This window comes from Myotis myotis, unplaced genomic scaffold, assembly GCF_014108235.1.
Source record: "Myotis myotis isolate mMyoMyo1 unplaced genomic scaffold, mMyoMyo1.p scaffold_m19_p_3, whole genome shotgun sequence".
In the NCBI taxonomy this organism is placed as follows: domain Eukaryota; kingdom Metazoa; phylum Chordata; class Mammalia; order Chiroptera; family Vespertilionidae; genus Myotis; species Myotis myotis.
The window spans coordinates 152,894,473-152,919,512 of record NW_023416335.1 but is presented as its reverse complement, the minus strand read 5'-3'; the positions used below and the strand labels follow the sequence as shown (position 1 = coordinate 152,919,512).

At 40.3% G+C, this 25,040-nt stretch overlaps 1 protein-coding gene across 18 annotated transcripts in view; it reads left to right on the top strand.

The window, feature by feature from the left end:
* MON2 (MON2 homolog, regulator of endosome-to-Golgi trafficking) overlaps positions 1-25,040 on the top strand; it is a 126,811-nt gene that overhangs the window by 48,365 nt on the left and 53,406 nt on the right. For 17 of the 18 annotated variants that reach the window (XR_004966309.1, XM_036300968.1, XM_036300965.1 and 14 more), the window contains 11 exons: positions 11,128-11,360; positions 13,022-13,103; positions 13,928-14,112; positions 14,875-14,987; positions 15,317-15,421; positions 17,153-17,233; positions 17,311-17,384; positions 17,470-17,560; positions 20,942-21,043; positions 22,121-22,231; positions 24,025-24,200. Coding sequence is in view for 17 of the 18 variants with exons in the window: in XM_036300968.1 (XP_036156861.1) it covers positions 11,128-11,360; positions 13,022-13,103; positions 13,928-14,112; positions 14,875-14,987; positions 15,317-15,421; positions 17,153-17,233; positions 17,311-17,384; positions 17,470-17,560; positions 20,942-21,043; positions 22,121-22,231; positions 24,025-24,200 (1,353 nt within the window). In the remaining variant the exon portion in view is untranslated. The remainder of the gene's footprint in view (positions 1-11,127; positions 11,361-13,021; positions 13,104-13,927; positions 14,113-14,874; positions 14,988-15,316; positions 15,422-17,152; positions 17,234-17,310; positions 17,385-17,469; positions 17,561-20,941; positions 21,044-22,120; positions 22,232-24,024; positions 24,201-25,040) is intronic. The other variant, XM_036300958.1, reaches the window with a different exon arrangement.

Here is a 25,040-nt window from a genome sequence, read left to right as displayed (position 1 = left end):
ATGTTTCTCTCTGCATTATATTTTAAATTCAGACCTAGTATTTTAAACACATTTTAGAACTAATTATCTTTTGCTGTATTTTGAGAAATTATTTAAGACTGGACTTTTTTTTTTTTTTTTTTGTACTATTTGTAGGTTGTTAGCAGCATTATAAAACAAAACGTGATTTCTTTACCTAAGGAGCTATTCAACTATCTGTATGGAGTTTTAAGTATATGGCTTGATTTCACACCCTGTGAACTTAGGTTTTGTAATACTAGCAAATTAGTTCACCTTTTAGAAAATTTAGTTTCCTTATCTGTGAAAAGAGACTAGAGATAAATTAACTTTTCAGCCAGAAATTATTGGGTATTCTTTTGCACATGGATTAATTAGTATGTTCACATTGGAGCTTCCCTGTTGAATTGGTGTCTTTCATTAATTCATTGTGAGGTTCCGTCTAAAATTATTTTCACTATTTTCTTTGAAGGCAAGGCACAGATATAAATCTTAATTGTGTGTTCTGTTCTTTTAGACTTTTAAGTGTGTAATAATTTGAAAAGTTAACTGATGTATAGACAGAAGTAGTTTCGACATAAGTATTGGTAACATTCTTTTAGATTTATTTCAGTATGGCTTTCTTCAAAGTTGGGCTTGTGACGCTTTTTGCAATATGACCTTAAATTTAAAATATTTAAATAAATGTGTTACGTTTTATTTAAAAGTAGAATTGATGTAGTAATTCTAATAAAATAGCACTGAAATGGTTAGGTAAGAAAGTGTGGGCTTTGTTTTAGGTTTCTGATATAAATAAAAAGTATAGATTACCTTTGTCTCTTACCTATTTTAGAACTTAAAGTCTATACCATAGAATTTGGGAATTAGAGTTTCTTATATTTAGGACTATTTTTATCTGTTTTAATTGCATTTTACCAGTAGGTTAAATGTTCTTTAAAATTAGAGATTTGTTAAACAAGATGCTTAACATTTATTGGTTTAGTACAGTGATGGCAAACCTTTTGAGCTCGGCGTGTCAGCATTTTGTTTTTGTTTTTTTTTGTTTTTTTTGATGAAAGTTTCTTTTTTTTCTTTTTTTTTAAATTAAATCTTTATTGTTCAGATTATTACATTTGTTCCTCTTTTTTCCCCCCACATAACTCCCCTCCTCCCATTTCCCGCCCCACCCTCCGCCTTCACTCCCCACCCACTGTCCTCATCCATAGGTGCACGATTTTTGTCCAGTCTCTTCCCGCATCTCCCACACCCCTTTCCCCCCCCCCAAGAATAGTCAGTCCATTCCCTTTCTATGTCCCTGATTCTATTATAATCACCAGTTCATTCTGTTCATCAGATTATTTATTCACTTTATTCTTAGATTCACTTGTTGATAGATGCATATTTGTTGTTCATAATTTGTATCTTTACCTTTTTCTTCCTCTTCCTCTTCTTAAAGGATACCTTTCAGCATTTCATATAATCCTGGTTTGGTGGTGATGAACTCCTTTAGCTTTTCCTTATCTGTGAAGCTCTTTATCTAACCTTCAATTCTGAATGATAGCTTTGCTGGATAAAGTAATCTTGGTTGTAGGTTCTTGGTATTCATCACTTTGACTATTTCTTGCCACTCCCTTCTGGCCTGCAAAGTTTCTGTAGAGAAATCAGCTTACAGTTGTATGGGTACTCCCTTGTAGGTAACTGAGTTTCTTTCTCTTGCTGTTTTTAAGATTCTCTCTTTATCTTTTGCTCTTGGCATTTTAATTATGATGTGTCTTGGTGTGATCCTCTTTGGATTCCTTTTGTTTGGGGTTCTCCGCGCTTCTTGGACCTGTAAGTCCATTTCTTTCACCAGGTGGGGGAAGTTTTCTGTCATTATTTCTTCAAATAGGTTTTCAATATCTTGCTCTCTCTCATCTTCTGGCACCCCTATAATTCTGATGTTGGTACGCTTGAAGCTGTCCCAGAGGCTCCTTACACTATCCTCGCATTTTTGGATTCTTTGTTCATTTTGCTTTTCCGGTTGGGTGTTTTTTGCTTCCTCGCATTTCAAATCATTGACTTGATTCTTGCGCTCCTCTGGTCTGCTGTCGGGAGTCTGTATAATATTCGTTATTTCAGTCCGTGTATGCTTAATTTCTAGTTGGTTCCCCAATATAACATCGAGGGTCTCATTAGATTTCTTGTAGATCTCATTAAGTTTATCGGCGGCTTCTAGACAGTTCTTGAGAGACCTTAAAAGTGTGGTTCTGAACTCTATATCTTCCATTGACAATTTTGTCCTGTTTCTTTGTCTCCGCATTTTGTTATGCTTTCTTGGTGCACCCCATAGTGGTCTTTGTGCGCAGTCTTATAGTTAAACCTTGATTGTTGTAGCTAATACCAGGGAGGGTTTGGCCTCCAGGCCAAGTGGCTATGAGAATCAGCTGTGTCTGCAGTGAGAGAACTTCTGTCCTCTAGGGAGGTGCTAATCTAGCCTTTGCCTGAGGCTATCCGGCAAATGCCTCTGTGCAGGGCTTGGGCAGGGCGGGTCGAACAGGATCAACAGGGTGGGCCGGAGAGAGCAGTTATGGCGGCTCTCAGTCCTGTCCCCAGGGGCTCTGCCTCTCTGAGTCCCAGCACCCGCTGCAAAGCTCGGAGAGAAAGCTGCACTCGCTCTGACCGAAGCCAGACAGTCCCGCTTCTCCCGTTTGAGTCTGGGTCCCTAAAGACTCGCCCGGATCTGGAGCTCAGAGTCTGCGACTCCCTCCCGATTGAAAACGCCAACCGCGCCCTCCGCCGCCAGCCCGCTCCGCGCACTCCGCACCTCAGAATTTGACTTCAGCACTGCGCCTCCTCTGAGTGTCCTTATGCGTTTCCCTTTCCTCCTAGTTGTAGGACTTCCACTCAGCCAGCGTTCCTGTGGTTCTGGGTGATGTCCGTTCCGTTTTTTAGTTTCACTTTTCAAGTAGTTGTTCAAGGCAGCAAACTCTGGCGTTAACCTATGCCGCCATCTTGGTTCTCCTCGTGTCAGCATTTTGAAAAACCCTAACTTAACTCTGGTGCCGTGTCACATATAGAAATTTTTTGATATTTGCAACCATAGTAAAACAAAGACTTATATTTTTGATATTTATTTTATATATTTCAATGCCATTTAACAAAGAAAAATCAACCAAAAAAATGAGTTTGCGTGTCACCTCTGACTCGCGTGTCATAGGTTCGCCATCACTGTTTAGTATGTGACTCTATGAGGTTAATTAGTCTGATAAGGATTAGACCCCAAAACTTTACCCATTTAAGTAAAGTTCTTGCTCAAAATATACATTTATTTTTATTAATTACCTGAATTTTACAATGCTCAGAGTTGCCACTTCTTAGGGGTTAAATTGATAGGCTTTAGAATCAGACTTGGCTTAAAAACTGCTGATTAATAACTGTATTGCCTTAGTCCATCATCCAGGGTTTTTGTAAGGAGTTAAATGAGATAATCCTATATAATAATAGACAAACATGGTAATTAACCGTAGCTCCGACACGCTTCCCATTGGCTATTCAGGGTGATATGCAAATTAACTGCCAACCAAGATGGCGGCTGGCAGCCAGGCAGCTGAAGTGAACAGGAGGATTGCTTGCTCCAGTGATGGAGGAAGCTAAGGTTCCCCACCTACCGCTGCCGGCCTCTGAGCTTGCACTCTAAGAAACAATGTTGCAATTATAGAAGTTAAACAAAACCCAGAAACCTGCTTTCGGCCAGTCGGGCTTCAGCCAGCAGGATCGCAACAGTGTTTCAATTATAGAATCCAAACAAACCGAGATCCCTGCTTTCAGCAGCTGAGGTCTCAGAGCTGCAGCTGGGGCTCAGAACTAAAGCCGGCTCTCAGCTCCAGAGACAGCCATAGGAGGTAAATAAAACCCAGAATAAAGAAAAAAAAGAGAAGTTGGGAGCTTCAGTGGCCCGCCAGCCTGAAAATGGCCCTCAGCACCTCACCCAGACTGGTCAGGCACCCGAGTGAGGGCCCCCACCCTGAAGAGGGTGTGACCAGCTGCAAACAGCCATCATCCCCTCATCCAGGCTGGCCAGGTACCCCAGTGGGGACCCCCACCCTGAAGGAGATGGGGGCAGCCTAAAAACAGCCCTCAGCCCCTCACCCAGACTGGCCATGCGCCCCAGTGGGGACCCCACCCTGAAGCAACAAGATGGCGGCTAATTTGCATACTGAAGGCGGGCGGCAGCGGGCAAGGCTGTCCATGGTCTGGGACCAGATCTGTGACCCTGCCGGGCAGGGGGCAGCACTTGAGGCTGTCCGTAGTCCGGGACCCAGATCTGTGACCTGGCGGGCGGGGGGCAGTGCTTGAGGCTCTCTACTGTCCCGGGACCTGGATCTGTGACCCTGCTGGGTGGGGGGCAGCGCTTGAGGCTGTCCGCAGTCCAGGACCCGGATTTGTGACATGGCGGGCGGGGGGCATTGCTTGAGGCTGTCTGCGGTCTGGGACCCCGATCCATGACTTGGCGGGCGGGGGGCAGTGCTTGAGGCTGACCGCGGGACCAAGACACAGATCTGTGACCCTGGCGGGCGGGGGGCAGTGCTTGAGGCTGTCCATGGTCCCAGGACCCGGGTCCGTGACCCTTCCCAGCAGGGCGGCAGCTCGCACAGGGGCAGATCAGCCGGGGTTGGGCAGGGCAGGACGCCTGGCTTCCACCCAGCCCCAGTCACTCTGGGCAGGTGAGCAGCGCAGAGAGCCTCTTGACAGGGGAGGCAGGCCAGCGGAGGGCGGCCTGTACTCCCCACATGGGGGTGGTGACAGCTGTGAGCGCGCCAAGCGGAGCCTGCAGGCTGAGCTGAAGTAGTGCCTGCAGGCTGAGCTGAAGTAGCGCCTGCAGGCCATCAGCACCCAGGAGTGGCTGTGCAAGATCCACCTCCTGGCTCAGAAGGTGCAGGATTGCAGGGACAGCCACCGTGGTGGGCCAGACTGACGTCCTCCTGGCCGCACCACAGGGGTTTGCGGATCTGCAAAGCCAGAGGCCTCCGGTGTGCACATCCCCCCTGGAGTGCGAACATCCCCCAGCACACTGTCACCCTCCCCCGCCTGCAACAGTTCCAAACCAAGGCGTGCACAAGTTCCCCACCGTCTCTCCACCGCACTTCCATCAACCTGGCATGCCTAACACCCCCACAGGATGTGCACCCATCCCCTCTGATGCGCTCACATCCTTTGGAGACTGTCTGGGTGTTCTGGGTGCTGAGGGTGGGTGCCTGTGAGATGACAGTGAGAGGGCGGAGTGGTGATGCCCTGTTCCCATGGAGGCCAGTGCAGCTACGAGATCACCTCTAGGGGGTTAATGCGGGTGCTGAGGTGGGAGCAGATGCAGACAGACACACCTGGTGGGCGCGGGTGGCCCTCGCTGAGGTGCCTTCGGTCAGCGTTCAAGATCAAGAACCCAGAGGCGGAGAGGAATTCCGTCCTCTCAGTGAAACAGTGGGATAGTTGGGGCGACTGTAGAGGAGGAATGTGCACTTTGGGTGCCAGCACCCATGAGCGAAGGCTGCCCTGACTGAGCCTCACTTGCTTGGGGCCGAGCGCACTCCTGTCGGGCAGCGGGTGACAGGATGTGCTTTTCCAAATTAATGAGAGAAAACGTTGATTCTCCTGCTGCCCACGAAGGTGGAAAGTGAAGTGGGGAGACGTGGGGAGTGAGCGAGGTTCCCTGTCTGGGGATTCCAAATCTGCTGTTGGTTTCTTTCACCTCTGACTAGAGATATATAGGGTGTCCCCCAAAATGTATACACACTTTGAATACCTACTAATTCCAATGGTTTTAAGCATAAGAAAGAAACAACAGTGGAGCTGTTACCTGTTAAAAGTGTGGGCACAAACACGTAGTTGGACATTCCCTGAGGGGTCTCAGATTGGAGAGGGTGAAGGCCAGACTGAGGACCCCCCCCCCCCCAGTGCACGAATTTCTTGCACCAGGCTACTAGTGTATATATATATAAAACTAGAGTCTCAGGTTAAGAGTAATTTCTCAATAAATAATAGCTATACATCAGGGGTCCTCAAACTTCTTAAACAGGGGGCCAGTTCACTGTCCCTCAGACCGTTGGAGGGCCGGACTATAGTTTAAAAAAAAAAACTATGAACAAATTCCTATGCACACTGCACATATCTTATTTTGAAGTAAAAAAAACAAAACGGGAACAAATACAATATTTGTATTTGCATGTGGCCCGCGGGCCGTAGTTCAAGGACCCCTGCTATACATGGTATTTTTATTCTAGGTTTTACATTTTTTAATAAATTTGCTGCCTTATCAAGACTTGATTATGATTCAGGGATATTTAGACTTTGGGATAGGAAATAACTTTTATTAGTTTTTCTTAGTGATTTTGATTTTGTTTTTGAGATATAATTCATATACCATAAAATTCACCCTTTTATTAGTCCTTGACTGGGAATCAAACCCAAGATCCTTCAGTGCCCAGGCCAATGCTCTAACCACCGAGCCCACTGGCCAGGGCTATAGTTTTTTCATTTTAATGAATTCATTTTGTCTATTTTTTTCTTTGTTTATGCTTTTGTTAACATATCCAACAATTGATTACCTAATTTGAGGTCATAAAGACTTTTGCCCATGTTTTCTTCTAAGAGTTTTTAGGTTCAGCTCTTATATTTAGGTCATTGATTCATTTCGAGTTCATTTTTGTGAATGGTTTAAGATAGGGCTCCAATATCACTCTTTTACATGTGAACATCCATTTCCAGCACCATTAATTCTTTCCCTCTTGAATTATTCTCTCTACATTGAATTATCTCAACATCCTATCTAATAAAAGAGTAATATGCAAATTGACTATCACTCTGACACACAAGATGGCTGCCACAAGATGGCCAGCAGGGGGAGGGCAGTTGGGGGCGACCAGGCCAGCAGGGGGAGGGCAGTTGTGGGTGACCCAGCCAGCAGGGGAGGGCAGTTGGGGAGGACCAGGCCAGCAGGGGAGGGCAGTTGGGGTGACCGGGCCAGCAGGGGAGGGCAGTTGGGGGTGACCGGGCTGGCAGGGGAGGGCAGTTGGAGGCAATTGGGCCAGCAGGGGAGCAGTTAGGTATCAATCAGGCTGGCATGGGAGTGGTTAGGGGGTGATCAGGCTGGCAGGCAGAAGCGGTTAGGGGCAATCAAGCAGGCAGGCAGGCGAGCAGTTGGGAGCCAGCAGTTTCGGATTGTGAGAGGGATGTCCGACTGCCTGTTTAGGTCCGATCCCAATGTAGGATTGGGCCTAAACGGGCAGTCGGACATCCCTCGAGGGGTCCCAGATTGGAGAGGGTGCAGGCTGGGCTGAGGGACATACCCTCCCTGCCCCCCCCCATGCACGAATTTCGTGCACCGGGCCTCTAGTATCTTAAAATAACGGAAGTTAAAACCATAATTCCCTATTTGCCATGATATAAGACAAAAGTTTTCTTGCCTTTTGAAAGCCTTGTCCTAACCATGTGTAAAAATTGCTCTGAAGTTTGAAGTTGATGCACTGATGCTCTGTTATTCTCATCGGGTTAGCAGATTGTATCTGAGATGATAGGTGAGCTCAGTATCTCACAATACTTTTCCCCAGTGAGCAAGCATCTTCCTTTTTATAGGATTGATTTGATTTGATAATACCTATTTTATTTACTCATTATTATTTTTTAGTTTTTATTGTTGAGAATACTATAGAGATCCCCATTTTTCTTCCCATTGTCCCCCTCCACCCAGTTCCTGCCCTGCCCCAGGCCTTCACCACCCTACTGTCTGTGTCCACAGGTAAAATCTTTGGTTAATCTCTTCCAACCTCCATCCCCCTTCCCCTCTGAGATTCCTTAGTCTGTTTCATGCTTACATGCCTCTGATTCTTTTTTATTCACTAGTTTATCTTGTTCATTAGATTTCTTGTTTGTTTATTTTGATTTTTAGATTCAATTTTTGATAGATATGTTTTTGTTGCCATTTTATTGTTCATATTTTTTTATTTCCTCCTCCTCCTCCTCTTCTACTCCTCCTCCTCCTCCTCCTCCTCCTTCTTCTTCCTTCTTCCTTCTTCCTTCTTCCTTCTTCCTTCTTCCTTCTTCCTTCTTTCTTCCTCCTCCTCCCCTCCTCCTCCTTCTTCCTCCTCCCCCTCCTTCCTCCTCCTCCTCCTCCTCCTCCTCCTCCTCCTCCTCCTCCTCCTCCTCCTTGCTTTCAGAATACCCTTCAATATTTCATGTAATACTGCTTTGGTGGTGATAAACTCCTTTAGCTTTTTTTTTTCTTTGTGAAGGTCTTTATCTGACACTTAGTTCTAAATGAGAGTTTTGTTGGGTAGAGTGATCTTGCTTATAGGTCCTTGCTATTCATCAGTTTGAATATTTCTTGCCACTCCCTTCTGGCCTGCAAAGTTTCTGTTGAGAAGTTAGCCAACAGTCATATATATGGGCACTGTCTTGTAGCTAACTAATTCTTTTTTTGCTGATTTTAAGAGAAAATTCTCTCTTTGTCTTTAACCCGTGGCATCTATATAATAAAAGCCTAAGCGATCATTACGGAGAAATGACCAGAATGACCAGTCACTATGATGCGCACTGACCACCACGGGGTAGATGCTTAATGCAGGAGCTACCCCCTGGTGGTCAGTGCGGTCCACAGGGGGAGCACCACTCAGCCAGATGCCGGGCTCATGGCTGGCAAGCTCAGTGGTGGTGGCAGGAGCCTCTCCTGCCTCCGTGGCAGCGCTAAGGAGCAGCAAGCCAAGCGCATAAGGAGCAGTGAGCAGGTGGGTGGTAAGGAGAGAGGGACCCCGGACTGTGAGAGGGCGCAGGCCGGGCTGAGGGACCCTTCCACCCCCAGTGCATGAATTTCGTGCACCGTGCCTCTAGTTTTAACTATGATGGGTCTTGGTGTGGACCTCTTTGGGTTCCTCTTGTTTGGGACTCTGTACTTCCTGGACACATAAGTCTATTTCTTTCACCAGGTAGGGGAAGTTGTCTGTCATTATTTCTTCAAATAGGTTCTAAATATCTTTATCTCTCTTCTCCTCTGATACCCCCGTAATGCAATTGGTATGCTTGAAGTTATCCCAGAGGCTCCTTACACTAGCTTCATTTTTTTGGATTCTTTTTTTTTTTTTTTTTGCTCTTCTGCTTGGGTGTTTTTTGCTTCCTCATATTTGTTGATTTGCTTCTTGGAATCCTCTACTCTACTGTTGAATCCCTGTAAATTATTTCAGTTAATGTATGCTTAATTTCTGACTGGTCCTTTTTCATGTCTTACATTCTCATTTAGATCCTTGAAAGTCTTATAAAGATCCTTGATTAACCTTACAACTATGGTTTTGAATTCTGTATCCAATAGTTTGCTTGTTTCTGTGTTTTTTTGTCTCCGCATTTTGGCTGCTTCCCTGTGTTTGTTTCTATGTATAGGTAGAGCTGCTATGTCTCCTAGGTTTGGTAGAGTGGCCTTATGTAGTAGGTGTCCTGTAGGGCCCTGTGGCTCAGCCTCTCAGTCACCTGAGCTGGGCACTCTAGGTGCACCCCTGTCTGGGCTGTGTGCACAGTTTAATATTTGAGCCTTGATTGCTGTTGGCATCACTGGGAGGAATTGATCTCTAGGCTAATTGGCTGTGAGGACCAGCTGCAAGTACAGTGGGAGAGCTGCTGTGCAGGAAACAGCCTTATGGATCAGGACTTGCTTCAGTGGGGCTTTGGTGCTCACTGAGTCTGCCTCTTGAGTATGTTGCTTGTGGATGTGTAGTGTTGTAATCTGATGTGGTCTGAAGCTGTCCACCGGGTGCACTGGCTCTAGGGCCTCCAGAGAGGTGCAAAGTTAGCCACTGCCTGGGGCCACCCTGCAGGAGGTATTTGTATGGTGCTTAGAGATGCCCAGGTGAGGCCAGCTGTGAAGCAAGACAGGCTGGTGCTAGTGCAGGGTCTTGGGCTCCTTATTGATCAGTTTGGGGCATGCTGATACCAGCTGCAGCTTGTTTGAAAGATTTTAGCAAAGTCTGAAACCTGAGCAAGGTCAGGCCATTCATATGGAAAAGCCACTGCAAACAGGTTGGGTGGGACTGAAAATTAGATGGGGTGAGGTCTCAGGGAATCACCAAGGTGGAGGAAACAGTGTGGGCCATACTGATGGAAACTCAGATATGGCTGCTAGTCAGCCCTGCCAATGGAGAGGTCCCAGCACAGGAACAGTGACCCCTGAGAGCACCCCCATCAGGGAGAAAGCCACCCCTGAGTTCCTGCCTTGATGCAAGATAATCCAGTTCCTCCCATCTATGTTTGAGTCCCCCAGAGCCACTACCCAGCGCTGTAGCTCAGAGGAAGAGGGACCTTGTAAGTTAGTGCATAGGCCCTTTAAAAGGAACACCTGAGTCTCCAGCAGCCCCTCTGTCACTCAGCCACAATCTCTGCTGGTTTTTATAGCCTGAAAGTTATGGGGACTTCTCTTCCCAGCTCTGGGACCCTGGACTGGGGGTCTGGTCTGGGGCTGGGATCCGTGCTCCTCACAGGCTGCCTCCGCAGAGACAATCTTCCACCAAATTAAGCACACATAGGTGTTGGACCAGCCCATTCCCTGCCTCCAGCCCTCCTACCAGTCTCAATGTGCTTTCTTCTTTATTCCTCTAGTTGTACAACTTCCAGTCAACTAGCTTTCAGGCAGTTCTGAATGATGGTTCTGTATTTTAGCTGTAATTTTGATATGGTTCGATAACACCTTATTTTAAAAGCACCAGGTCAGAGACATATGTGTCCTTTTTCCCCCATTGACCTCTCCCTGGCCACCTCCACCCCCCAGCACATGCCCTCATCCCCTTAGTGTCTGTGTCCATTGGTTATGCTTATATGCATGCATACAAGTGTTTTGGTTGATCTCTTACCCCCCACTCCAGTCTTTATTTTCTTAATATCAACAATTTAGGGAAAATATTGGCACAATTGGGGGAGAGGCAAAAAGTAAATTATTCAAATAATTAGTTATGGCAGTGGTCAGGTTGTAATTTTTCTAATCAGTTTCTTAGATGTAGGACGAGAAAACAAACAGTAATGTCCACTTATTTTACTATTCTTTGAAATTTAATTTCTAGAATTTACATATTATAGAACTAGTTTCATGTATTTTCATCATTGTAGCTTCTCATTAGTGTTCTGGTTTTTTCATAATTTCAGCCTAGAGATGTTGGACAAAGTTGAGCCCCCAACTATACCAGAAGGTTATGCCATGTCTGTGGCATTCCATTGTTTGCTAGACCTTGTCCGTGGCATCACTAGTATGATTGAAGGAGAGTTGGGGGAGACTGAAATGGAATGTCAGACTAGCAGTGAAGCCGCTTCTTCAACAACACAGTCATCAGAACAGCAAGAATTACAGTCAACAGCAGACGAAATGGATAAGGAAATAGGTGTGTTATTGTGATTCTATATTTTTAATTTTATTTGGAAATTTGAAATTTATAGAAAAGTTGCAAAAATAATAGAGTTCTCATATATTCTTCACCCTGATTTCCCAGTTGTTAACACCTCCCTATTTGTGTTATCATTCCTTCTATTTATATACATGTCACTATACTTTTTTTCTGGACCATTTTAATAAGTTGCAGACATGAGGCCCCATTATCCCTTAATAATTTAATGTGTATTTTCTAGAATTAAGGACAGAACTACTGTACAGTTCCCATTAAAAATTTAGCATCAATCCAATATTACCATTGAATTCCAGACCCCATTTAAATTTTGCCAGTTGCCCCTTTATGTTCCTGGATCACCTATTAAATTTCGTTCTATGACTCTGTACTGTCCTTTAATCTGGGAAAGTTCCTTAATTCTTTTCATGTTTTATATGACCTTGATATTTTTTAAGAGTACAGGCTAGTCATTTTGATTTGTCCTTTGGTTCCTCATAATTAAATTCAATTTAATCATTTTTGGCAGAGCTACCACAGAAATGTTGCTGTGCTATACTCACTGTGTTCAGCAAATGTCAATATGCTTCATAATTGGTGATATTAACTTTTATCATTTGGTTAATATGATGTCTACCATGTTGCTTCTGTGTAAAGTTAATTATTAACTTTTTGTGGAGAAATATTTTGAGACCTTTACTTTAAAAGATATTTCCCTCATTTTTTCCCTTTATTTATAAATTCTTGGATTCCTATTTTATTCAAAGGGTTATAATCTATGATTATCATTATTTGGTTTGACTCTCAGATATCTTCGACAGGGCCAGTGGGGACCCCCTTTCAAGATAGCATGTGTACCTCATGTCCTTTTGTCATTTTCTGAGCACTCTTACTATCTGATACAACAAAATGTTCCAAGCTTATCTTGTTTTTTGTCTTGCCCAGTTCAGCAATCAGTTATTTTTCCAAGGAGTTCTAGTTCCTTTTAGTGGAGAATAGTATTTAGATACTAACACATGGGCACTAGGTAAACTTCTTGGTACTTGAATAGGAAATACACACACACAAGCACACATCTCTCTACATTTAAAAAAATATTTCTCTGTGAAATATCAAGAGGTCATACCAGTTTTTCTAATTCCAGTTTAATATGACAAGGTCTATTTTTAGATTTCCATATTTGTAATTCCCTTCTTCCATAGAGAGAAACTTGATCCCATTTTATTCAACATGTTTACTTTTTTGCTTGATCCCCAATGTATATAATCAATCTTAATACATTGACTCATTGCCAGCTGGTCACATAGGGTGAAAGTTTGGCCCAATAAAGAGGAAAGGAATAGGAATTGATCTGATATGTATACTTAAAAGATATAAGTTAACTTTTATATAGAAATATCTTACCATTGATATTTTAAAATAACTTAGTTTTAAGGCTTGCTAAATCCTGAAACTATAATGTAGTTTTTAAGTTTTTATTTATTCAGATATATTTTAAATATAATAGCTTTAATATTGAATAGTTGAGTTGTTGGTGGAATATTTGATATATTATAAGATAACCAGGGAGATTTTAGAATTTGACATATTGTCAAGTACTATGACATCTATAATTATCATCAAGTAGTTTATTTTTTTTGTTTTGTTTTGTTTTGTTTAAGTTAATAGAGCTGTTTGGGAAGAAATGGTGAATGCCTGCTGGTGTGGTCTACTTGCTGCTCTCTCACTCCTTCTTGATGCCAGGTATTAAGTCTTTGTAAGTTTTATATTGCATTTGACAATTAAAAAAAAACACTAAAATGGTTTACTTAAATTTGTCCTAAGAATTATTTTCTAATTTTAGTTTTTATATGTGTATAATATTATTCTTTGTTTTATTTTGTTTGTTTTTTTTAGAATGGTTTACTGATTCCTAGAGAGAGAGGAAAGGAGAAGGAGAGGGACAGGGAGGGGGAGGGGAAGGGGGAGGCGGGGGGGGGGAGGAAAGGAGAGGAGAGGAGAGGGAGAGGAAGGGAGAGGGAGAAACATTGATGTGAGACACAACATTGATCGGCTGCCTCCTGTGGACCCCCTACCAGGAATTGAGCCTATAACCAGACATGTGCCCTGATTGGGAATTGAACTGGCTACCTCCTGGTGCAGGGGATGATGCCCAATCAACTGAGCCATACCAGCCAGGGCATTATTCTTTGTTTTGATTCTCCTCCCTTATTCTATCCTTGCCTTGCAACCCACCAGAATTGTTGTTAGTGTTTTGGGGGAAAAAAAGTCCTAAAATTACAGAATGCCTTTTTCATTTCAAACCTTACTGTTACAATTATTATAATCATAGTATTCAATTTCTTGGCTGTTTTTCTTCAGAATTGCAGAATTTACTGATTTTAAAATGATATTTTTAATTTTCAGGTATATGTTAGTTAACATTCCTCCTTAAGTATATTGATTTTGACAATTTTTAATAAATTTTCTTAAAACTTCCTTAAATACCTAATTCCACATAGTTTGCACTGTAATTAAAAATAAATTAATCATATTAATCACATTAATGAAATACTTTATTTTTTCAGCACAGATGAAGCTGCCACTGAGAATATTTTAAAAGCTGAACTGACTATGGCTGCTCTTTGTGGAAGACTGGGCCTAGTAACTTCAAGAGATGCCTTTATAACTGCAATATGCAAAGGTTCCCTGCCTCCCCATTATGCTCTTACTGTGTTGAATACCACCACTGCAGCCACCCTTTCCAATAAATGTAAGACTTCAGTTTACTCAAAGTTCTCTTCATCTAGTGGGCTGACACTGGCATAGAGAAAATATTATAGAACTTCTTAGTTCAAGCCTCTGCTCTTCTATTCACTGACTCTGTGACCTCTGTGAGAAGTTATGTCCCTGAACCTCAGTTTCTTTCATCTTTTAAAAAATAATGGAAATTAGGGTAGGGGAAAATGACATTAATTTTAAGCAATAATGGTGAAGATAAATCTGGAAATCCTTTGTAAACTATAATATATTGTCGAAATGGTGGTGGTTTGTATGTTTTTTCCAGTGGAACTAGTAGAACAGTAATGTTTGCAACTACTTATATTAAATAGATATTCAAAAATTTTTTCCTTGTTGAATACTTTCAAAACATTCAAGTTTCTTCCATGCAATGTAAATATATTTCAATAAGATATTCAATTTTTAAACTGAAAATGTGAATTTTGGTCTCTAACTTTAATTGAAAAGTTTACTGGGAATACATGTTTAAAATAGAGTCCTAATTCTAAGTTCTTACAAAGAAATCTACCAAAGTTACATAATTTGTTAAAGTTACATAGACAATTAACTTACTTAATATTTGCTTAACCTGCCTTTGTTTTTGCCCTTCCCGAGTTTTAAAAGTGTTTGCACATAGGTAACTAAGTCATCATTGAATTTAGTTTCATCAAATTAATGTCTTAAAATATAACATTACTTTGAATGCAACATAAAAGTTATATTTGAATTACTTAGGTATTCATTTCTATTGCAGCATATTCCATTCAGGGCCAAAGTGTTATGATGATAAGTCCATCAAGTGAATCTCACCAGCAAGTAGTGGCAGTGGGTCAGCCACTAGCAGTCCAGCCTCAAGGAACAGTAATGGTAGAGTACTTGTTCTTTTCTTGTTTGCCAGTTAACTTTCAAGGAAACTTTTGTATCTTTTTTGCCAAAATGTATCTTTATACTTATTTACTTTCTTTTACCTGGGTGTTATCTTTAGAAGAAATTAGATAAATATGCAGTTGACATTATCATAATCAACTATGATAGCACAACTTTTAAGGAAATGAATGTATTCTGTGTAAAACCATCCAAACCTATTTTCTTAATATTTTTGGTGTTTTTTTATTTGAATTTGATAATGCTGCTGTACAAGCTTTTAATTTTCAAGAATGCATAACAGTTCTGCAAATATATCCTTTTCTAAATAGTTAACGTCCAAAAATATCCAGTGTATGAGGACTTTACTTAACTTGGCACACTGTCATGGGGCTGTTCTTGGAACATCGTGGCAACTTGTCTTGGCAACTCTACAGGTATGTTGTAGTCTCTGGACCAGAGGTCAGTTTTGTTTTATATCTAAATGCTAACAATTAAACTAAGCAATGTCGATTGGTACTTTGAACAGGCTGAAGGAATAAGCAGTAAATATGAGAAGGGAGAAGTTGGAAGGGAAAGAAGACATTGCTTATGTTGTATGAAATAATGGAATACTTCTCATAATGGCCTAAGTTCTAGACTAAGTTCTGCTTATGCTTGGTGTAATAAGTATTTTATATGATTATTAATTGCTGATTTAAATTTGGTTGTTAGAAGCCTACTACTGATTTTAGTTTTAGTTATTAAAAATTACTACTGAGTTTTAATTTTCTTTTTTTTTATTAAATCTTTATTGTTCAGATTATTACATTTGTTCCTCTTTTTTTCCCCCCATTACTCCCCTCCTTCCAGTTCCCACCCCACCCTCCGCCCTCACTCCCCACCCACTGTCCTCATCCATAGGTGCACGATTTTTGTCCAGTCTCTTCCCGCATCTCCCACACCCCTTTCCCCCCCAAGAATAGTCAGTCCATTCCCTTTCTATGTCCCTGATTCTATTATAATCAACAGTTCATTCTGTTCATCAGATTATTTATTCACTTTTTAGATTCGCTTGTTGATAGATGCGTATTTGGTGTTCATAATTTGTATCTTTACCTTTTTCTTCTTCTTCCTCTTAAAGGATACCTTTCAGCATTTCATATAATACTGGTTTGGTGGTGATGAACTCCTTTAGCTTTTCCTTATCTGTGAAGCTCTTTATCTAACCTTCAATTCTGAATGATAGCTTTGCTGGATAAAGTAATCTTGGTTGTAGGTTCTTGGCATTCATCACTTTGAATATTTCTTGCCACTCCCTTCTGGCCTGCAAAGTTTCTGTTGAGAAATCAGCTGACAGTCGTATGGGTACTCCCTTGTAGGTAACTGAGTTTCTCTTGCTGCTTTTAGGATTCTCTCTTTATCTTTTGCTCTTGGCATTTTAATTATGATGTGTCTTGGTGTGATCCTCTTTGGATTCCTTTTGTTTGGGGTTCTCTGCACTTCCTGGACTTGTAAGTCTATTTCTTTTACCAGGTAGGGGAAGTTTTCTGTCATTATTTCTTCAAATGGGTTTTCAATATCTTGCTCTCTCTCATCTTCTGGCACCCCTATAATTCGGATGTTGGTACGCTTGAAGATGTCCCAGAGGCTCCTTACACTATCTTCGTATTTTCGAATTCTTTTTTCATTTTGCTTTTCCGGTTGGGTGTTTTTTTGCTTCTTCGCATTTCAAATCTTTGACTTGATTCTTGCGCTCCTCTGGTCTGCTGTTGGGAGTCTGTATAGTATTCTTTATTTCAGTCAGTGTATGCTTAATTTCTAGTTGGCTCTTTATCATAGCATCGAGGGTCTCATTAGATTTCTTGTAGATCTCATTAAGTTTATCGGCGGCTTCTAGACAGTTCTTGAGAGACCTTAAAAGTGTGGTTCTGAACTCTATATCCTCCATTGACAATTTTGTCCTGTTTCTTTGTCTCCGCATTTTTTTTATGCTTTCTTGGTGCACCCCCTAGTGGTCTTTGTGCGCAGTCTTGTTGTAGTTAAGCCTTGATTGTTGTAGTTAATACTGGGGGGATTTGACCTCCAGGCCAACTGGCTGTGAGAGTCAGCTGTGTCTGCCTAATTTTCATTATTAGAATTTTTATGCTTATAAATTTATTTGTTTTGATTTTTAAAAACATTTTCAGCATCTTGTATGGATTCTGGGATTAAAGCCTAGTAGTGGTGGTGCCTTGAAACCTGGGAGAGCTGTAGAAGGACCCAGTACAGTAAGTTCTAGTCATTCTTACTCAATTAGTACTTCCCACAATGTTCATTTGTTACATTAATTTTATTCTTCTCTTAGGTTCTAACAACAGCAGTGATGACAGATTTACCAGTGATTTCGAATATACTTTCAAGATTGTTTGAAAGCTCACAGTAAGATCAGGTTTTTAAATTGGTAGAAACATTATTATTAGCTATTTATTTTAGATCAGAATGGCTTATTCATTTTTTATTTCAGGTACCTTGATGATGTATCATTGCACCATTTAATAAATGCGCTTTGCTCCTTATCCGTAGAAGCAATGGATATGGCCTATGGAAATAATAAGGTGTGGTATTCTACCTCTGTGTTTTAAATATAGTACATTACTTAATTAAATAAGGTGTGTACTCATCATGATATTAGTATCTTACTAATGGGACCAATATCTTGTCGGCTAATCCTACTCTGTTGAGTTTTTACTGTTTATGGATCATAAATCAAATTCTGATTTGAACAAATTTGCAATCTATGTTTTTTAATCTGGGAGTCTTATGTATAAATAGTCCAACTATATTTATTCATTGTAAAATGTAGAAAGCATTTTACTTTAAATAATTTTTAAGATATAAATAAATCAAAATATTCCTGTGCTTCCCAGTTATAATAGGAATGATATTTTGAATATAGAAAGACATTGTCTCAAAAGTATTTTCTATTCATGTCGTCAATGAACAAAGCAAAAAATTAATTTTCAAGGTAGGGAGAGTCATTTATTACCTTCAGAAAGAAATGATAAGCTCCTTATTTTCTGTCCCAACAAAGGCAAGAGAAACTGAGACTTATATTCCTTGATTTAAATCTTGTATTGTCCCAATCATAAATTGTAAGTATTATTGTGACATTTTATAGAATTTATTTCTTGCCGGGAGCCGGTCCATGCTTGCTGTTTCAAGGGACCTGGCAAATATAGCATACTGTTCTTAATATGTTTGCTCACCTTCTTGGCACTATGTGTTTTAACCAAGGTCTCTGAGAAAGGTTGTTTCCCCAGGTAGGGATTTTCCCCTGAAGTTAGGGAGGGAATAAAACCTCTTAACTAAGTGCCAGGCGGGTAATTAATCACTTTAACTATGAACAATCATGCTTAAGCTACATAATCTTTACTCCCTGGAATGGAGATAAGAAACGCCCTAACCTTTGAAATAGAGATTGATAGGATTGGAATCAACTGGTATAAATACAGATGTAAGAAGACAGAACCAGGAGAGACAGAACCTAGGCACAGAACCTACACAGAACGTTCTCTAGAGACAGAAGAACTTCGCTGGAGAGAACATGGCAAAAGATCCTGGACAGAAACTGGCCTCAGAACCTAGAGACAGAACCTAGTGAGAGAACATGGCAAAAGATCCTGGACTGAACCTGACTACAGAAACTGGCAAGAGAACCTGACTAGAACCTAGTGACTGAACCTGGCTGGAGAACCTAGCGAGGGAACTTGGCTACAGAACCTGGCTGGAGAACCTGGAGAACCTGGCTGGAGAATCTAGCAAGACAACATGGACACAGAACCTGGCTGGAGATCCTAACCAGAACTTCACTGGAGATCCTGACCAGAACTTGGCTAGAGATCCTGGCTAGGCTGCTGATCAACTGAACGCTGTCTCCGTGTCATTCCTTCTTCGCCGACTCTGTCCACACCTTTGGGGACCCCTGTACCCGCTGGGGTTGGACCCCGGCAATTTCTAAATGTGGTGCTGTATTATTCTTTTTAAAAACATTTTGAAAAATACTCAGTACACAAGAAAAATGTACTTATAGAGAAATTATTATTATTTATTAATTTAAAACAATAATGCAGGTTAGGGCAAAAGTAGGTTTATGGTTGTGAGTATGCAAAACAGTTTATTCTTGTATTATTATTTATTAATTATTGTATTACTTTCCATACAAACAATGTAAACCTACTTTTGCCTCACCCTGGATTGATGCTTAACCACTGACCCACACTGGCTGTGCAAAAATGATTTTTGTTGTTGTTAATCCTCACCCAAGGATATTTTTCCATTGATTTTTAGAGAGAGTAGAAGGGAGGGAAGAGACAGAGAGAGAAACATCGATGTGAGAAAGACACATTGACTGGTTGCTTCCCACCCTGACCAGGGCTGAGGATCAAGCCTGCAACTGAGATACATGCCCTTGACTGGAATCGAACCTGGGACCCTTTAGCCCATGGGCCAAAGTTCTATCCACTGAGTCAAACTGGCTAGTGCCAAAAATGTTTGTTGATGTAGGCATAAGAGAGTATTATTAAACTGTGCTTTCTGAGAGATCAACCAAAGGACTTGTATGCATGCATATTAGCCTAATCAATGGACACAGACACCAGAGGGGTGAGGGCATGAGTGAGGGGTGGGGTGTGGGGGGACAATGAGGGGATAAGGACACATATGTAATACCTTAATCAATAAAGAAAAAACAAAAACTGGTGGAAAGCAAAACAAAAAACCCCCTGTGCTATCTATAAAAATTCTAAATATGCAGATGCTAAAATGAGTAGAAACATCTTATTTTCTACATTTTTATAGTTCATTAGTTATCAGTGTAAGTTAAATATTCTAGGTATTAAAGATGTATATATTAATGTTCTTTAGCTGTGGCTTTATAGTGACCAGTCATCTCATTTTGGTCCTCGTTGCAGGAATTTGTGCTAATGTGTTAAGGAAGTAGCTGATGGTAAAGCCTTCAAATTCTTTTTTAGAAGGAAGTGATGTTAATGATACTTGTGCAGGCATAGTACCATGGTCATATCAATAACAAAAATAACAAAACAGAATAAAGCATAATAATGAATAATAAAGCAAAATAATAGTTTGTTTACTGAATGTCAGACACTACAGTATGTTATTTAATTATTGAAAACAACTCTGTAAGGTTCAGTAGCACTATCCCCATTTTATAGATGAAATATGAAATAGCTTAAGTAATTTGCCTGGGATCACCTATTTTGTAATTGGTGAAGCTTGTATTTAAACCCATATATGTCTCATTCCAGACCTCCATTTTAAACCACTTCACTAGTGACTTTTGTGTGCATCAAAGTCAGCTATGAGATTTTTTTGAAAATATAAATGTCAGGACCACATTCTAGGCTTCCTGAGTAAGAATCTTTGGGTATGAGGCCTGGATATCTATACATTTTCTTCAATGAGATCAAGGGAGAGGGAGTATGTCCTTGCAAGCTCTCTGGTATCTTTTCTCATAAGGACACTAATCCTGTTGTATCAGGATTGTATAATCCTATGACCTCATTTAATGTCAATGATCTATCTCATGGGCTCTATCTCCAAGTACTGTAACATTAGGGGTTAGGGTTTCAACATGTGAGTTTTAGAGGGACACAGTTCAGCCCATAGCAGAATTCTTTCCTTCTGGTTAGAAAACTAGTCATTTTCTGTGTCTGAAATTTTTGAATTTCACTTTTCCCTCACTAATGCATTCTCTTTATAATTAAATTTTCAAATTAGGAGCTATTCTGGATACTTGCGGTTGGGCAGAAAGGCTTATCTCATGAGGACTGAGGTTTTATTATCTTTATTGCTAACTTTGTACTAACTAGTCATATATTAGTTATAGTCATGCTCTTCAGAGTGTTCTCAGTTTCATTTATAGCTCAAGTACTCAAATTTTTCTTTAAATATCAAGATGTAATATGTTTTCTCTCTAGGAACCCTCTCTTTTTGCTGTTGCTAAATTGTTAGAAACTGGTCTAGTTAACATGCACCGAATAGAAATTCTATGGAGACCTCTAACTGGTCATCTACTTGAGGTAACCTCTTTTTAAAAATTATTATATTTATTTATTTTTGTTAAGAATAAAGACTTAACACAATGAACTAATGATTCTGGATATCCATACACAAAATCAGGATTAATTTTATCTATATATTTTTATCAGGGACTAAAGTTAATTGCCTTGTTGAAAGAATTCTTTTTGTTTTGGGCTGAAAATGGGTGCTATATCAATAAAATCTCTAAAGTCTCCTTCAGCTATTAGTTTGGGTTCCCTTTCTTTTATGATACAATCTTTTAATCACCTTATTTTTAGCTAGTTCAAGGCAATTGGGACAGATTTAGTAGTAAACTCTCCTGTTTTACAGCCTTTCCCATGATTATGAGATAGATCTACTACAAGGGGAAAAACCTGTTTGGTATCACTACTTGTAGATGGCACCAGGGAATTTTATCTGGATTTGTATTCTCTAGTATTCAAGTTGGGGTGATTCTTAATCATTATCTTAGTAATAGCTGCTTCTATCAGTATACATGTGTATGTGCAGTTTTGGTTTATGATGCCATGATCATTTGATACTAATTTAGTAACATGACAAAGGTATTATTTTTAATAAGAAAAACAAAAGTGCTAGTGCTTTTCTTCCCCCCCCCCCCCATTTTATTTGGATTACTTTTATGAGCTATTAAAGGACATATGCAGATTTCTTTATTATGGATATTCTCCTCAAATGGCAAAAAATGCCATTTTTAAAATTGTAGCACATTATTTATGTGGGTAGACCTAATTAGAAACATTAGTATCTGCTGCTTTTGTTTATTCTGATGACATCATTTACTTTTATGAAATCCTCTCTTCTCTGTGACTTGTTTGATTTCATCTTTTATCTTCTGTCTCTCTATTGCTTCCTCTTACCCATTATTCAGAAGGTAAGCTTACCTATATTTTGCATACAATATTTCCTTCAACCCTTATTGATGAATATTTGATATAATTTTTTAAATGTTTAAGGATAAAAAGTGTAATGTTTTTATTTTTCTTTTCTCAAATTGATATGTAAGCTTAAGTATATAAGTTATATATTTAATTTTTGTTCAATGTATTTACCTTCAGGTCTGCCAGCATCCAAATTCTCGAATGAGAGAATGGGGAGCAGAAGCTTTAACTTCACTTATTAAAGCAGGGTTAACATTTAACCATGATCCTCCACTTTCACAAAACCAGGTAGAAAAAAATCTTTTTAAAAAAGAATATTTAATGTAACATCATCTTCCATATGTAATTTTTTCTTAATTTATCAAATGGCTGATATTTTAAAAGTGGGTTTTGTTGCTTAATCAATGATATGTAGGCCGTGGGTCTCCAGGTTGATGTACCTGGATATTTAGGATTATCGTTATCTAATGTTGTAGAAACTTTCTTGTGCATGACATTGAACTAAGTTAATAAACTACCTGGAATTTGTCTCCCAGTCCAGAACTTTCAGTATTGGGGCTTCATTTTGGGGCCCTATTTTATTAGTCTCTTTTTCTTTCTTTGGTCCTTACTTATCTCTGACATTTTTCTTCTCATTACCCTTACATGGGGAGAAAACAAGTGGCAGAAGGGTTGAACACAGTAAAATAGATTTTTATTTTTCAGTAATTTACAAAGTTATGTTTTCATAATTTACATTAGTCTTGAGTCCTTTGTTCTGACTCACCTAATCATTCATATGTATTTTATACAGTTTTTTAAAAGTGCACCAAAGGTTTATTGTTTGAAGATTGAGTAGGAATGAAGCATTTAATGAAGCAACTATTCCCATTGCTCTCATTATCTTACTGTATTGTAATTGTATTCTACAAATTTATTCATCAAACTAGAGGCCCAGTGCACAAAATATTGTGCACTTGGGGAGGGGGGGGGGTGTCCCTCAGCCCAGCCTGGGCCCTCTTGCAGTCTGGGAGCCCTTGGGGGATATCCAACTGCTGCGGAGGTGGGATAGGCTCCCGCCACTGCTGCTGCACTCGCCAGCCGTGAGCAGGCTCAGGGCTTCTGGCTGAGTGGTGCTCCCCCTGTGGGAGTGCACTGACCACCAGGGGGCAGCTCCTGCATTGAGCATCTTCCCCCTGGTGGTCAGTGTGCATCATGGCAACCAGGAGTTTTGCTGTTCGGTCGATTTGCATATTAGCCTTTTATTATATAGGCTACTTATTAAGTACGTAAGGCAGGCAGTGTTTTAGCTTTTGGAGTAAAATGGGAAAAACAGAAAAGCTCTACATTTTTATAGAGCTTTTATTTTAGTGACTTCATATTTTTTTCCTACTGCAACTTAATTTTTTTGAAAAGAAAACCCTTGTTTATGTGTATCTTCAATGTCCAGCTTAATACCTTGCACATAGTGAGACCTTACAAATGTGTGTTCAATCAGTGAACCAAATAAATGAATCTTTGGAGAGAAGAAAGTTAAAAATGAAGCAAGTGCTTTCAGCTGCTGAAAGTAATAGAAAGGAGTGCTGCTTTTTTTAAAAAAAACTCTCCAGCAGATTTTGTGCTTATATGTCATCTTTGTTTACCATACTTATTCATTTTTTAGAAGTATTGAGAATTTTAAATTTAAATACATATGCTATACATTAAACGAGTAAATGAAAGGTAATTTTAGAATTTGGAAATTGTTTTCCTTTTTACAAATACAGCTAGATATTATATAGATATATTTCCTTTAGTGAGATTTATTTCTATATGTATTTATTATTAATATCTTTTAACATAAGGTCACTCCCCATTTACCCTGAATTCTAACATCTTAAAAGATTGATTTTTATTTTCTCTTAAATTAAAAAACAATATAGATGACAAAATAACCCCTAATGATTACTGTTAGAAAATTATATTCAATGTTTATTTTACTATAAAATTTCTGTTTACCATTGCAGTCTGATTGGAGATGATTTTGAACTTAAAAAGTCTCAGCAGAGCCTTTCTGTCTTTTTGGGCTTCTTGTCCTAATTACTTTCTTGCCCTGTTTTCAGAGACTGCAGTTGCTTTTATTGAACCCATTAAAGGAGATGTCCAATATTAACCATCCAGATATCCGACTCAAGCAACTAGAATGTGTGTTGCAAATTTTGCAGAGTCAGGGAGATAGTCTTGGACCTGGATGGCCATTAGTGCTTGGAGTCATGGGAGCAATCAGAAATGACCAAGGGTAAGTATTTCAAAATAACTTTCAAAAAGTAACAGAAAAAGGGAATCCATCCTAAAATCTTGTAGTAGTGGCAATTTTTTGTATATACTCTTTCTGCTTAAGTTCAAGTTCTACAGTTTTTCTTAACTCTACCCTCAAGTGGCTACAGCGAATTATTAGGGCTCACTTTTGTTTTGGAAGGATGGGAAAATTGCTGTTTATTGACATTTATACAAGGATACAGGTTCTTGTGATAAGATAAATGTATCAATCTAACAAACTTTATAGCACATCCAAAGATTGGGCTTTCTTTTGTTAAATACTTGGTAAAAAGTAAATTTACATTTATGGCTTGACCTCTCTGCATATATTGGGAAGTCTAAGAAATTGCTTTTAAGTAACCCTTTTTCATTGATTTGTTTATTTATTAAACACTAGAGGCCCAGCACATGAAATGGTGCATGAGTAGGGTCCCTAGGCCTAGCCTGCAATCAGGGCCATCGTCCACCCACTCGCCAGTCCTGCCCCACCGCTGCCCACCCCAGTTCCCTGTGGTTCCCCGTTCGCCATCCAGTTTTGGGAGCCTGCAGGCTGGGGGAAGGGACCAAGAGGTCTGCTTTCTGCCCATTAGCCAGTCCTCAGTCCCGCCCGCCGCCTCCACCCACCCCATTTCCCTGTTGGCCAGGCGATCAATCTGAGCCTGTGGGGATGGGGGAGGGACCAAGAAGTTGGCGTTCTGCCAACTCGCCAGTCCCCAGTCCCGCCCCACTGCCACCCACTCCAGTTCCCCGTGGTTCTCTGTTGGCCATCCAGCAATCGGATCCTGCGGGCTCAGGGGAGGGACCGAGAGGTGGTCAGTGC